The following is a 14,375-nucleotide window of genomic DNA, read 5'->3' on the forward strand; positions in this document are numbered from 1 at the left end:
GGTACTCTCTGGTACTCTTTGGTACTCTTGCGGTAATCACATACCACCCTAGCGTCATCGACTGGTTGCGTCGCAGTGCAAGTGAGAACAGCATGAATTACTGTGTAATCCTGTTGCCCTCCCACTCACCCTGGATGTGGCTCCGGCCTAATATGCATCCACGGAGTAATCTTGCCAATCGATGTTTACTGTAGTCCAAGCGGTGATTCGATTTGATCTATCCAGATATGCTATTATGTTAATTCATACCATTGACTCCGTACACTTCCGTCTTTTTTTTTCTTTCTCTTCTCTCCATTTTCCGTTTTCCCTTTCCGACCTCTCCCCCGGTACTCCGTCATTGCGGGTGTGGTGATGTATTGCGTGGGTCAAAGGTCTTACACGGCCACAATCAAGTGACCTGAATTTTATTAATATCCTGCTTGGATAATGAAATCGCCCGAAAGCTCCAGAAAAATAGAGGATTGCACAGAAAATCACATTATCTCGAAGGTAGGCGCCAGAACTCCGGGCCTATTGGGGGTATGCAACTAGATCCACTCGTAAAAATAAGCCATGTTGGTTCGCCAAAATATCAATCTTCACTCTCATCCAGGACCAAAGCCTGAAGCTGGTCGTCCTCAGCCCAATCCAGTCCGCTGCCAACGACCATCGCACTGGCAATGTGCTTCATCGTATCCCATCGGGCTTTGTTGGATTTGAAGTCGGTTTCCAATTGTTCCAGTTGCGATAAGAGTTTCGCATCTTTCAGCTTCTCCCTCCATGTTTCATCTTGCTTGGTAAGCTCCAGAAGTTGTCGTACCAGCTCTTGATTCTCCTGGTTGATCTGTAGATTCGCAACCTCCAAGTCAGAAAGCTGTTTGAGCACCTGGTCATGTGCCGAGGCTAGATTTTCGTGGGCTAGCGCGAGTATGTCGCGCCGGTTCACAAGGCGGAGAAGGGCCCTACGCGATTCGCATGAGACGCGAATCAATGCATCAGATACAGTTCAAGTACGTACCGTTCAGGTGGAATAGTGGCTTTCAGGTGAACCGCTTTTAGGATAGGGTCAGTCATGAGGATGGTGTGAGTGGCTTTCCTCCTGACAGTGTAAGTGGCGCGCGCCTCGAGCAACTCGCGCTCTGCATTCGCGAGGTGCTCCTCGATCTCATCGCTGGAGGGTGGCCCTGTTTCCGGCCCAGGATCTGAGGAGTCATTTAGCGCAAACCCAATAGAAATATAGGCATTGTAAAGAAAATGGAAAGTAAGAGAGAGGGAAGGACAGAGAAAGGAAAGAAATCATTTTATTTGGGGCAAATAAAAGTGGATAAAAGAGTATCACCAAACCCTTGAGGATCTAGATCGTACCTGATTCTAACAACGCCTTTTCGAGTTGTTGTTCCTGGACCTGGTTGGCGAGCTGCAGAATCAGTGCCTCTTGATCGGATAAGGTCACCACATCATGAGAGTCATCTGCCGCATAACCAAGGAGGGTCAGCTCACCCAACCGCAAATGCGGCAATTGGGTATGTTTGGTCGCCATGGGAGGGGATCTCGTGCCCAGTAGTGAGCACCTGGTGATATGATAATGCGCGGGCGCGGAGGCGGTGGGGAAGGCAGCTGCTCACGGGGAGCTGCAGCCTTCTTCTGCTTTATACCCATCCCCTCCCATTTCCCTTGGACACGCGAGCTTCTCAAGCTCGAATGGTGAGGAGGGGGAATGTCTTTACATATCTATATCGCTCACTCTGGTGAGCATCTTCTCGCAGACCCGGTTTCCTTTGCTTCGTATGTGCTTGCCTAACCATCGGTGTGGGGATGCCTCACCCGTCACTCCTCGCTTTATGTGAATGCATACTGACTCCACTCCCGTTGATTGTTTAGACCGGATGCGTTGAAATCATGGATTGTCCGAAATACCTCTATTCCACCTCCGAGACAAATATTGATGACTGCGCGGGGGAAAAATGTCAAGATACAAACGCTAGCCACTGAGGTACGAAGGCCCTCCCCCCAAATCCCCCCAGCCTAGGAACGTCATCCAGGATTTGATGGAGTGCGTGCTTATACGGATATGGTAACCTGCAGACTGAGATATTTGTTTATGATCGGCAATATGTGAGCGACCCGGGCGATGTTGAACTACCGGAGCTACCTCAACCGGAACCCTTGCAGTCGACGAACCCACCAGCATCTATCACCGACCAGAACGACCTTCACTCATGGCGAAATCTTTTCATGAAAAGGCGGACCTGGGCTCTTGGTCTTTCCACTCGCTGCGGAGAAACTGCGAAAAAGGGCCGCGAACACAATGAGCGAACCGAGATCATACACCGAGGAGTGGGTGTGGCTTTGGAGAACCTCAAATCTCATGTGGGAACGCTCGAACACCGCTTCCAGGAAGCACAGACATGGGCGAACACGCTTGTAGAGGAGCAGCAGGCGGCTCTGGATGGCTGGCAGCGTGCTCTCTCAACTCTTGAGAGTATTCCCGCGCGGAAGGACTTTCCTTTGCTTGGTCGCCCATCCACCCCAAAGAAGGACAAGGACAGGCCCACAGGGACCCTCCGCGACTTTGTCGACGTGTTTGAGGTTGAGCAAGCTGGATCAGACGCTGCTCTAGCGTCGCCACGCTTCTCTGCCCAAATCCAAGATATTGAGAAGATGGTCACCGACATTGCTGTGGAGACACAAAGTTTGGTGGACGAAACGCCACCTGAGCCAGACGCTGGCGATGAAGGGCTTTTGGAGGAGGTGGAAACCATTGCAAAGAAAATCGGCTCTGACTACGAACATGTCCTTGGTTTACCCAACAACCAGAAGATGCTGGCAACCATTTCTAGGCTGGCCCTCAGCCATACACAAGATCTTCTTCCCTCGCTTCTCGAACTTAGTAAGGATATCCAGCATACCATGGAGGAGTCATGGCGACGCCGTGAAGCTGCAGAGAAGATGGCCCTTCAACAGATGCGAACAATCTCACATATTGAGTCTCGCCTTGCAGATGCCCACACCCAGCTTGTCAATCTTGACGTGAATAGCAACGCGTTTGACATTATATACTCTGTCTTCCAGATGCCAATGGTCTATGGATCAATTCTGATAGAGTCTATACGTCGCCGGGAATGGAGCGATAAGATAAAAGCTGACTCGCTTAGCTTGGCGGAGGAAATGGCTGTTCTCACAGACGAGGAACAAAGACGCCGCAAGAAATGGGTCAAAGTCATGGGCGATTTCATATCATTTGGAGATACCACTGCCCCGGGAATCGAAGTCAACTTTCAGGGCCAAGATGATGGGTGGCCGGAAGTCAACCGGAAAGAGATTGAACTCTACATCGATGAAATAAGGACGAAACACTCACTGTCAAAAATCGCGGATGATTTGTCCGTACAGTTCAAAGACTTGGATGCACCAACACGTCAGCAACGGCGTCGGGCCAAGGCATTCAAGAATGGAAGCGTTTTCGATTTGGGCAGAAGCTCGATATTACTACGCGGTGATGACATGGTTCGAAGCCTGCAAGAGGAGAAAACCAAGCTCGAAGAAAGAGTCAAAGGATCCGACAGCCGCATCCGTAAGCTTGAGGATCTGCTGCATCGCCAAAGTCATCTTAGTCGGCCCTCAAGCGGTAACTTCGGCCCCGACTTTCCGAGCTCACCAGCGTCGCCGCACCCCGATGCCATGTCGCGTCGCTCCTCTGTTTCTTCAAGACGAGTATCAATGACCCAGTCCCCGGAAGATCGCGCGCTGGTCCAGCGCATCGTATCACTCGAAGCTGAACTAGCCGCTGAAAGGGATACTGTGCAGAGGCTTCACAAGGAAGCACATTTTGAACGCCAGACAAACTCTGACAAGTACCAAGAAGCCCAGTCCAAATATAACGAAGCTCAGTCCACGAAAGAAGACTTGATTGGGAACCTCGAGGCTCGGCAACGTGAATTCGAGGATGAGCGGAGAGATCTGGAAGCTGAACTTAAAAAATACCGACACCGAAATGAGGAGGTTGAAGAAGAGCTAGATAGGCTCATGGATGGCCGCGATCATGAAAGGCAAGAATCAGACGAGCGCATCCATCAACTTGAAACCGAACTACAAAACGCCCAAGATACATCTGCCGAGGAAGCTCAGAAAGCCACTGGGCTCAATGATCGCATCAAAGCCCACGAGGAGAGAGACCAAGAACTACGGGAAAAGGTTGAAAGTCTTGAGCACCATAACAGCAAGCAGAACCAAAGAGACCAAGATAACTACAACGCCCTCCAGTCAGCCTTCATGAATTTATCACCCGGAGGAACCGTTCCGCCCGAACTTCCTAGCCTCATCAAAGCCGTTGATATTCTCTCCGAGGGTCTCTCCATTCATGCTAAAAATGCCGAGGAGAGCGCATCGCAAGCAGCGGAAGAAATTAAGTCCCTTGGTGAAAGAAACGCTCAACTCGAGTCGGATCTCCAAGCGGAAGCAAATAGGCTGGAAGGCAAACAAGCTGAAATATCACGACTTACACAAGAGCTTTCAGAAACACAAACAAAACTGGCTAGTATCAGGTCTGAGTTGGAACACGAGCGTTCTGCTTTGCACACCTTGCAGACTCACGTATCAGCCGGTCAAAGCGGATCCGATGCCTTGCGAGAACAAATTGCCGAGGAAGAACAAAAGCACGCAACTCTTACTCAAAAACTCGCAGACGCCGAAAGCGAAACCCGGGACCTAAAGAACAAACACTCCGAGTGTGAAAAGAAGCTCGAATGGGCTTCCCAGACGGAGGAGCAGGTTGTGGCTCGAATCCATGCCCGAGGAGTGCGATCCCATGATGTCTCTAAGCAGCTCCACTCGCAGGTCGACACTCTGGTGCGGATACTTGAGCAGATGGGCTTTGCGCTTATTCAACAGGACGGGCATCTTGCCGTTCAGAGAGCTTCTAAAGTTAACGCCTCGTCCAGCCTTGGGGAGAGTATTGCTCAATCTGGGATCGTCTCGGCGAGACCCGACGCTTCTTTACTGCCTTGGATGCAGGCGGAGACCCCCGAGGAAGAAGAGTCTAATTACGCCGCGTTCATCGAAAATCTATCACGCTTCGATTTCTCGATTTTTGGGGAGGCAGTCATCAAACGTGTCAAGGATCTTGAGACGTATGCTCGCAAGTACCTGAAAGAATCCCGAACGTACCGTGACCGCTATCATCGGGTTCAAAGCGAGGCGCACGAGAAGATTGCGTATCGCTCCTTTAAGGAAGGAGATCTCGCCCTGTTTCTCCCTACCCGAAACCAAGCGATTCGTTCGTGGGCAGCCTTCAACATCAATGCGCCTCATAATTTCCTGCGCGAGCAAGATTCTCACAAATTAGACACGCGAGACTGGCTATTGGCTCGCATCACCAAGATTGAAGAGCGAGTAGTCGATCTATCCAAGTCATTGAACAGTGCAGCCGCAGACCGTAACTCACTCGGGGATGCCAGCGACGGCGCGTCTTTAGAAGATGACAATCCCTTCGAGCTTTCGGACGGTCTCCGATGGTACCTCATCGATGCCGTTGAAGAGAAGCCTGGCGCGCCCGCTACGCCGGGTATCTCGAAAAGCACCGTTGCCTCCGCGCATGTTGACGCCAAAGGCAGTATACGTCTCAAGCGACCGACCGAAGAAAGCACCGTCGCCCAGACTCTATCTAAAAGCTTAGATAGCCGACGTAATAGTTCTAACTCCAAACGAGGCACACCTACGCCCTCTCACAAGGCGAACGACTCAGCCTCGGATATCGTTCGGCCAGCCGACGCGGATACCGGCTCTCAGACTAGAGAGGCCGCACCGATATTTGACGAGGTTCGCCGTGGCCTTCTCAGAGACCCGTGAAAAGTAGGAAAATATGATAGATTCCTTCTTTACCGGGTCATTTACCTTGCAACTTTGAATGCTAACTGCCTCTCAATACAGAATCAGGATCCCGCATCAGCATCAGCAGCGCAGTTACACATCGGTGCTACATCACCAGCATCACCGCCTTCGCGATCAGCTTCTGGTCTGCGACAGGCTAGGTCCCGTCCTTGGGAGAAGCTATGGTCAATGGACTATCGTCGAGAGGAAAGTGGAACGAGATAGGAGGAAGGCTTTTTTTTTTATTTTTGCTGTATTTTTTTTTACATTTTTTGTTTACTTCATGCTAAATTCCTTTGCCTTTTCTTCTCCAGAAATCGCGTCTGTGCGACTGGGGACTTGACATCTACCCTAGAAGAGATTTATTACGAGATACCCAACATTTCCAATACATTCAAATTATTTTTGCAAGACTCTCTTCATATTATCCTCCAAATCTTGCTATATACAGCGACTCCAGCTAGACCCTTGGATCGTTCAAGAGTGCCGGTCCCTTGGCCTATTTTTTAGCATTCAAGCCCTTCTCCCAACTACGACGTAAACATTGTAACTAAACCAACAGTTCAAGTTGTGCAAGTCTTGCTGAGCTGCTTCTTTCATAGCCATAACTTGATCTGCCGACTTGGCCCATTCAAAAGTGCGCCCGTTCAATGCGGCAATCATAAAGTTATGAATTCCATCAAGAACTGCCCTGTTGAGTTCATCCCTGCCCAACGGGTTATCCAATTGATACACCTCTTCACTGCAATCTTTGAGGCCATTCTTCCGAAAAATTCGATAAAGAGCATTAACGCTAATTTCATATGTTAGAACTAAATTGGAATTTGTAGGAAACAAAGAGAATCTATCTTACTTTGGTGTCTTTCCCAAAGCATTAGCCGTGGTGCGAAGAAGCTCCGTCCATCTTTCAGCGTTGATGGGAACTCTGCCTTCAGCTGCTCCCTTCGCGACGAAGTCTTTTGCCGAGCAGTCAAGCCACTGTATATAGCCACCAGATCCTTTTTATGTTAGCGTATGATTTGGTGCTTCCGACTTGAATGATTAACCATACGAAGAAGAGAGATAAGGTTGCGGAGTGCAGGTTCCCACTCGTCAGAAGATAGTGCTACCACCATTGCCCGAACATTGACGACATCATATTGACCAATGAATTGAGTCGGAAATGGTTCTAGGAGGTTGTGATGGATAAAGCTAACATTCGTCGGTCTTGGGGTGTTTTTGAAAAACATCGCATCGGAGAGATCGAATCCGTCGAGTTGGCAATCTTCGGGGAGGGTTTTCGAGAGGTCTCGTAGCCATATACTTGATGCATATACTATTAGTTCCGTATGCATACTTGACCTTAGGCCCTCATGGGGTCCTTCAGAATCGACCAATTTATATGAAACATGGGAGAAGGTGTGTGTACTGACCCTGTGCCTGTTCCTACATCTGCCACGCGCAGAGTCTCCCTTTGGGTGATTGTTGGATGTAGAAGATAGCCGATATTGGTTTGCCAGACATTATACTGCCTTTCAAGTCTATAAACCATGGTTTGACACATTACTATAGAAGAACCATCTCGGAAGGATTGCGAATTCTCTGGTACCTTTCGAGCTCATCCTTGGTACGGATTAAGACATACTCGCCTGGGCAATTGAGTTGTGGAGCCATAGTGATATGCTTGATCGAGGAAGAATTATATTAAGCAAATAGGGGAAGTAGTAGTGATGAAAGCTTGGGGAAAATCTGTCTCCTTATCTATTACTACTAGTAGTACTTTCTATATATGTTGCGGGGCTATAATACCAGGCTATAAATCATCACAGAGCCAAGGATGACGCCGGAGGAAAGACTCGAAGGATTCTCTCTCCTGCCTGAACTCTGAAAGACTGAGAACAATTGGTAGACAACAGCTCTTTGGAGTATGTCTCAGGAAGGAAGGATTTCTAAAGGCTGCATGCCCATGCTAATTTGGACATGATCGTCTTCGTCAAAGGCCCCTTTCCCGAAACAGCCTGGCAGTGCGTTGAGACTAATGTCATTTTGCGGATACTCCGTGCTAGTGTAACAAATGAATGGAATTGAAGACGTCGCCAGTCCCACTTCTCAAGACTGGGGCTCGCTTTGCTTGTCCCAATGGGCAAATACCAGTCGTATCTGTCTCGAATGGGAATGGATTAGATTTATCTTGGGACCATTCGGAACGCATGGTTCATGAATAACGGGTCATTTAACGGCTCGGGCCCGTATGTAGATCAATATATGTGCCAAGGCTGGGAGTATTTATGTTTAATAGTACATAGCCCAATTCGAAAAGTTTTGAATCTCTTACTTAATAGGATTTCGGCTTTGACTATGGGGTTATTGGACAGTTTCAATATCCCGACCACTTCCTGGGTGATGACCGCCGGATAATGTAGCCGCAGTACCCCCGTTTCAGCACTACCTAGTAGGAGTATTAAACAACGGCACTAGACTAAGAAATATAGTCCACTGATGTGGTGTATGTGGGCTATTCAATGTATGCTACAATACCACAATTACATCGAACCAAACCTAGGTCTACCCCTGACTGCAATTGGATACCTGAGGGGAAAGAAGACGCTTTTGTAGGATGAATGGGGCAAACGAGCCTTAGAAAACAACGAAACATCCATATTGGTGCTTTTTAAATGGGCTCAAGTTCAAGTTCCAAGTTACCCGGATGTTACGTCGGTTTCCAGGTGTGGAATCCAGACACGCCGATATAGGACACCCCGTTCTGTCTGGGGACATACTAGTACTAGGTAGTACGTCGTTCCGCCAATAGACTCCTTGCTCAACTCGACTCCACAGCAATCAGCTGTGGCTTGCTTTGAACCATTCCAATCGAGATAATTACTGGGAAATCGAAAACTAAACCAGCAAGGACTTGGCAGCCGATTAAAAGCGTGACCGTGTACCGACGTAAGATATGAGAGGGTCATGACGTCACAGATGCTAAGAATCGGAGAAAGCATGTCCAACTATTTATTGAGTATAAAAGACCGAAGGCAAACCACATGTACATTATTCTCTTTTGAATTGAAGGAAGAATTACAACGCTTCTAAGTTCATACATTTAAAATATCTACACGACCGCTATCTGAAACCTACCGCTCAACCATGTCAGCTACACGCTTTATTCCAGTCATCAAGTCCCGGGTGGCACCCTCTATTGCACCTCGGGTCACCACCATTCGGTCTATCTCGTCAACAGCTAGCTATCAGAAAGGGCCTATCGATGCGACAAAGGATACGCTTAAGCAAGCTGATCGGATTGTCTCTGATGCGACTGTGAAGGGTATCGATAAGGGAGGTTCGTTTAATTTCCGATCCTTGACGAGAATCTGGATTTGCCGAATGCTGATACAATCGACTCTTTATCGCAGAGCAAGCCAAGGACAAGCTTAAGGATGTCATGGGTGCCACTAAACAAGATGCTGAGGGTAAAATGCAGGAGGCGAAGGGCGAAGCGGCTCAGTATGCGGGCGAGGGCAAAGGGAAGGCGGAGCACATGGCCGGAAAGGCAAAAGGCAAGGCCTCTGAGGCCATGGGTGAAGCAGCTGGCAAGGCCAAGGAAGCTAAAGAGAAGCATCTTGGTTGAAGAGGTCACATATTTCCTGCCTCTGTGATAATGACGCTTGTTCGTTTGTCGCCTCACATTGCGTGACTTGTATATCGAAATTTGTAATATCAAACTTGCATGTTCAAATCGGCGTATGATTATGCTTTTGGCGTAGGGCGTTCGACCAGAGAGGTCCGAAATCTCAACTCGGTAGCATCATCACGTACTCGCGAGAGCTAAGACCAAATCGAAGTACATCCTTGTCCATTACCTCAACGTAGCGGCCTGCCGGAGCCGGATCTCCGTTAACACTGGTTCCGTTCGCACTCTCTAGATCGATGATATATGGCTTCACCTTGCCAATGCGATCGCCATACTCATTCTTCTTTTCAACATAGCGAAATTGAAGTGCAGCATGTTGTTTCGAGCAGCTGGGGTGATCAAGAGGGAAGTCCACTATAGCTCTCTCACGTCCAACAAGCCAGCAACTACGCTCGCCCAGTTCCACCATCTCTAGCAGATCATCGCCCTTGAAGACGTACAACCGCCAGGGTTCCTTGGATGGTGGCTTGCGCGCCTCTGGTGGTTCGTGGTATTTCAAGACAATTCCTTCCCCGCCTTCAACCTGGATCATATTACTCTCTGCCGCGAGACGTCCGGTGTTTTTGAAATTGGGCTTCTCCTTCTCTGGTGGCGGGGGTCCATCACCCGACTGTGTCAATTCGGTTGAGAAGGCATCTTCCTGAGAAGGGAGAGGGCCACGTTGCTGTATCTCCTTGGGGGGGCTGGGTGATTTCCGTGGAGACCTGGAGCGTTTCTGTGGACTTCTGGGTCTTCTAGACGATCGCTCACTATCACGATCGCGGTCTTCGCGGTGTCGATGGCTGCGGTGTCGGTGTCGTCGGCGATCCTCATTGGCACTTGTAGATCGTTCTCGGCGTTCTCGGCGGTGGCTGTCACGATCTCGGTGACTCCTACCTTTTCCGGGTGGGCTTCGAGAAGAGCGACGCCGAGGACTGTCTCTGCGAGAGCTTTTCGCACCATCTTCTCCACGTCGCGAGCTTCGATGGCGGTCATCCCGTGAATCTCGAGTTCGTCGATCGCGGTTTCGGTCAGGTGAACCATCTGGAGAGCGACGGTGGCGGTCACCACGATCGTCTTGCGACTCTCCCATTGTTGTAGCGCGGGGTTTGGGGTGAATTGAAAGTAGAGTAATGGTTGAAGCTCAGTTGGAGAATCTCCAAGGCAAGCTCCGGCACCACGTGATCAGACCCGTGGCCAGACAGTACATTACTGTCAGAACAGATAATTCCATAATACTAGCGCTCTTTAGCGTGTGCACGCTTTTTAGCCTAGTAGTATATGCTAATATACCTATGTAATTGCACCCCAAGAACTTGTAACAGTTATAATCCCGGTAGCCCTATACAAATAAGCACCACAACAACACAGAAAAAAGGATCACCAGAATATACTCTCATCATCTCCAGGAAGCTCTACTACATGTATCCAAGCTCCCTCAGAAAGTATATCAGAACAGATGATTCCATGACTGGGTACTACTAGAAGTTCTAACACTCTTTAGCGTGTGCACGTTTTTTGGCCTAGTAGTATATTGTAATATATTTGTACCCCAAAAACTCATGACAGTCATAAGCCTGGTAGCCCTGTACAACTAAGCAACAAAGGTCTTACATACGAAACCCACCAAATTTATACAAAAATTCACAATAGCTCCGAGGCCCCTAGCATCTAAGGGACGAGCCCCAGCAAAAAAAAAATTAAAAAGGCTTAACAAGGCCTAGGGGAAGAGCACTGGTGCCCTCAGCCTAAAATAAGCACCCCAGTAACACAGAGAAAAAGACCACCAGAATATGCTCTCATCAACTCCAGGAAGCTCTACTACATATATCCGAGCTCCCTGAGGGGGTGTGTCAAAACAGATAATTCCATGATACTAGCGCTCTTTAGTGTATACACGCTTTTTGGCCTAGTGGAGTATGTTTTGATGTGTTTGCACCCCAAAAACTCGTGACAAAACAGTTGAGGGGAGCTACACCTGGGCACCTCCACTTCTCATTTTCATTCAAAGAGCGCCGGAATTTAACCGTGCTCTCTCTTGAAAGCCATGTGGAAATGTTCAAGAAGCGCGTATCTCTTAAATATGGCGGCTTCCAGCTCTCAAGCTCATCTACTGCGGTCTCGCCACTCCGTCATCTCAGGATTAACCATCCAGCCCATGGCCCTAGAGCACCACATGCTGGTCGGAACTATGCAACCACATCGAATCCCCCAGAGCATGAGTATTCATGGCCAGGGGCTCCTTCATTTTCCCCATATGAAGTCTTGAATTTGGATCATGCGGCTCCATATTCCAAGAACATTTTTTACGACCTCGTGAAGATTTACCATCCAGATCGACCTTGTAATGAGCATCGTCTTTGTCGAGGCCTATCACCTGAAGTTCGCCTTAAGCGATACCATATTGTCGTAGCAGCACATGAACTTCTTTCCGATCCCAATAAGCGAGCTGCATATGACCAGTTCGGCGCTGGATGGAACTACGGGCCGAAACGACATAACACCGCAGCTGGAGCATCTGCAGAATGGGGACCATATGGGCCAACGATCTATGCAAACGCTACGTGGGAAGACTGGGAGCGGTGGAATAACCGACACGAGAAGCAGCAGCACGTCGTTGATCACCGCACTTTTACACGACTTGTGATTCTTCTGGTTTTGTTTGGAGGCGCTCTCCAGGCATCGTGGATCTCGCAGCAACAAACTGGTTATGAAGAGCGACTTCGCGAGGTTAGCCAAGAATCGTCGCGGTTCCTGTCCGGTCGTCGGAAACATACTGTTGATCAGATGCCTTCCAATGATGCTCGCGTGCAGAGTTTCCTCGTCCGGAGAGATCCGACAGGAGCAGGTCTCAAAGAGGAGGAACAGCCTGTTTACCAGAGAGAACTTCATCCCCGCCGTCAAGAGCCTGAAGGTGACGCGAAATTCACATCCCAGAGCGGAAGGAGTCCTACAGGAAATGGCCTAAAACTGAGTGACCCGAGTTCGGAAGGTGTCCATGAGGACGTTTGATCTATTCAAGACATATTTCTTTTGCATGGAATTATGGCAAGCATGCATGCCTTCGTTCTTTTTATTTTTGGGCGCCGTCTTCAAGTTGATGACATCATCTGCCTCTACCCAACATACTAACCACATAGGACTTACATCCCCCCCCCGACTTCCAAGGAGTCAATCTTGGAATGTACATAGATATTTTGATTATTCAAAATAAATGGATAATTATACCAACGATTGATTTTGGATCCGAATTGTGTGAATCCACCTGTTCGCTTGAATAGTTCACGACTACCAGTCCCAGGCCTTTCGCAATTTGGCCCCAAGGGCCGTCGATGGCCAATAATTGTTATAACGGACCGTATTCATCACAACGTCCATCAAGGCTTGCTGCTCAGTGAGGTCGGAGAAGCGATCTCCGCAGATAGCAATGGCAATCGATGCAGTAAGAAGAGCAGTTGGCTCCTGGCGATTCGAAATCGCAATTCCGCAAATGTCCAACACAGTTAACCTGAGCTTAGCATCGATTGATTCCATAGCGCGTCTCTGGCCTGGTCCAACCCTGGCAATGGTTGGATCATAAGCCGTTAATAATATGGTTATAAGGCCAGCAGTCTGTTCGGCAAGAATATGGCAATTATCCAGGTACCATTTTCGAGGGAAAATTTCACCTTTATCCTTATTCGGGGCATCGGAATACACGGGAAAGAAAGAGAGGGGTCGCTCTTCCAACCAGCGGTGATGAAGTGAAACAAGTTCTTCGTAGCGAGAGTGTGTGGTATGGTCTTGATCGCCATAGCAGTATTGAAGGAAATGTGCAGCGATAATGAGGAGCCGGTTCACCGAGATATGATCAGGCGCGGTATCCCAGGAAAGGTAGCTTTCGCATATGTCGAGTGAGAGACGAAATGGTCGCTGTTGAGAAAAAGCCATATGAAATTCCTGGCGAAAGCCGATCCAAAATGCCGCATGTCGGAGTCCCATAGACGTTAATGCTAAACTTGCTTGCGCTTCGATAAAAACTTGAAGACCGCGAGTAGCGGCGCCAGTTGGGAGGTCAATGAACGGAGCTGCCATCAGAAACTTAGTTAGAGGGGAGGAATTGGGATTAACCGTCGCGAGCCAGCAAAATCGCTCTTAGTACTTACCGTCTAATTCCTCGTAGAATCTCAGGACCACTGCCGCCGCAAGAAGATTCTCATCCATAATAGCATCCGGCTCGTCAGCAAGAAGTCTTAGGTGCGCAATGGATCGATTGTGATAATCAAGTACCGCGGCTTCACTAATAATGAGATCCTCATGGAGACCTAGCTTTACCGTCTTTTCCTTTTGTCGGTAATCTGGAAGTGTGGTGAAATGTCTTGCCGAAGCCGAAAGAACAGCATTAAAAAGTGGTGAACAGAATCGTGCCCTTTGGGGAACAACTAATCCAAAGTGTCTTTCGGGGTCACATATGTCAAACTGGTCCAATTCTGTGATCAGCGTATATTTTATTTTGCTCATCTTATATCATCGTCATACCCATTTGGCCAGTTCTTCCACAAAATATCGAAGCAGAAATGCCTCTCCTAGGTTAACTTGACGATTAAAGCTTGGCTTCTCGCGTTGAGGTATGGGAAGATACTAATTGGCTATAGTTAGATTCCAGGTTTTTTTTTTTTTTAAATAATCGATTTCACGCTCTGTTATCGAGAGCAATAAGAAAGTACTGCAGGGTCGCCCGTCTCTTTTCCACTTACAATAGGCTCAGGCTCAGTTTGAATGTTCGCTTTCGCTTGCCATGGGAGGTGTTCATTGGATGAGGAGATTTGAGTCGTCCTTTGGAAGTATTGATCATGTGTCTCTGGGGAAAGATCTTGAAGTGGGCTTTTTTCTGTTT

At 48.6% G+C, this 14,375-nt stretch overlaps 7 protein-coding genes across 7 annotated transcripts; 3 read left to right on the forward strand and 4 right to left on the reverse strand.

Annotated features, from left to right (window-relative positions):
* Positions 1 to 574: 574 nt before the first annotated feature.
* On the reverse strand, positions 575 to 1,522 carry N7533_006761 (centromere protein H; the record flags this gene model as incomplete). The annotated part of the gene is made up of 3 exons (XM_057103411.1): positions 575 to 944; positions 1,001 to 1,184; positions 1,348 to 1,522. The coding sequence occupies 3 exons, from the start codon at positions 1,520 to 1,522 to the stop codon at positions 575 to 577; spliced, it is 729 nt and encodes a 242-aa protein (XP_056958368.1).
* Positions 1,523 to 1,699: 177 nt separating this feature from the next.
* On the forward strand, positions 1,700 to 6,075 carry atg11 (autophagy protein ATG11; the record flags this gene model as incomplete). The annotated part of the gene is made up of 4 exons (XM_057103412.1): positions 1,700 to 1,767; positions 1,864 to 1,975; positions 2,068 to 5,799; positions 5,911 to 6,075. The coding sequence occupies 4 exons, from the start codon at positions 1,700 to 1,702 to the stop codon at positions 6,073 to 6,075; spliced, it is 4,077 nt and encodes a 1,358-aa protein (XP_056958369.1).
* A 288-nt stretch (positions 6,076 to 6,363) lies between these two features.
* On the reverse strand, positions 6,364 to 7,503 carry N7533_006763 (class I SAM-dependent methyltransferase; the record flags this gene model as incomplete). Its single annotated transcript, XM_057103413.1, has 5 exons — positions 6,364 to 6,643; positions 6,704 to 6,848; positions 6,902 to 7,152; positions 7,263 to 7,370; positions 7,439 to 7,503. The coding sequence occupies 5 exons, from the start codon at positions 7,501 to 7,503 to the stop codon at positions 6,364 to 6,366; spliced, it is 849 nt and encodes a 282-aa protein (XP_056958370.1).
* Positions 7,504 to 8,976: 1,473 nt separating this feature from the next.
* On the forward strand, positions 8,977 to 9,457 carry N7533_006764 (uncharacterized protein; the record flags this gene model as incomplete). The annotated part of the gene is made up of 2 exons (XM_057103414.1): positions 8,977 to 9,169; positions 9,243 to 9,457. The coding sequence occupies 2 exons, from the start codon at positions 8,977 to 8,979 to the stop codon at positions 9,455 to 9,457; spliced, it is 408 nt and encodes a 135-aa protein (XP_056958371.1).
* A 163-nt stretch (positions 9,458 to 9,620) lies between these two features.
* On the reverse strand, positions 9,621 to 10,592 carry N7533_006765 (putative FHA domain protein SNIP1; the record flags this gene model as incomplete). The annotated part of the gene is made up of 1 exon (XM_057103415.1): positions 9,621 to 10,592. The coding sequence occupies one exon, from the start codon at positions 10,590 to 10,592 to the stop codon at positions 9,621 to 9,623; it is 972 nt and encodes a 323-aa protein (XP_056958372.1).
* Positions 10,593 to 11,554: 962 nt separating this feature from the next.
* N7533_006766 (uncharacterized protein) lies at positions 11,555 to 12,511 on the forward strand (the record flags this gene model as incomplete). The annotated part of the gene is made up of 1 exon (XM_057103416.1): positions 11,555 to 12,511. The coding sequence occupies one exon, from the start codon at positions 11,555 to 11,557 to the stop codon at positions 12,509 to 12,511; it is 957 nt and encodes a 318-aa protein (XP_056958373.1).
* Positions 12,512 to 12,787: 276 nt separating this feature from the next.
* On the reverse strand, positions 12,788 to 14,291 carry N7533_006767 (uncharacterized protein; the record flags this gene model as incomplete). The annotated part of the gene is made up of 3 exons (XM_057103417.1): positions 12,788 to 13,566; positions 13,645 to 13,856; positions 14,236 to 14,291. The coding sequence occupies 3 exons, from the start codon at positions 14,289 to 14,291 to the stop codon at positions 12,788 to 12,790; spliced, it is 1,047 nt and encodes a 348-aa protein (XP_056958374.1).
* Positions 14,292 to 14,375: the final 84 nt, after the last annotated feature.

The sequence above is a fragment of the Penicillium manginii genome (assembly GCF_028828005.1).
Source record: "Penicillium manginii strain IBT 31320 chromosome Unknown utg000005l:1.0-5665137.0:1.0-5668048.0, whole genome shotgun sequence".
NCBI lineage: Eukaryota > Fungi > Ascomycota > Eurotiomycetes > Eurotiales > Aspergillaceae > Penicillium > Penicillium manginii.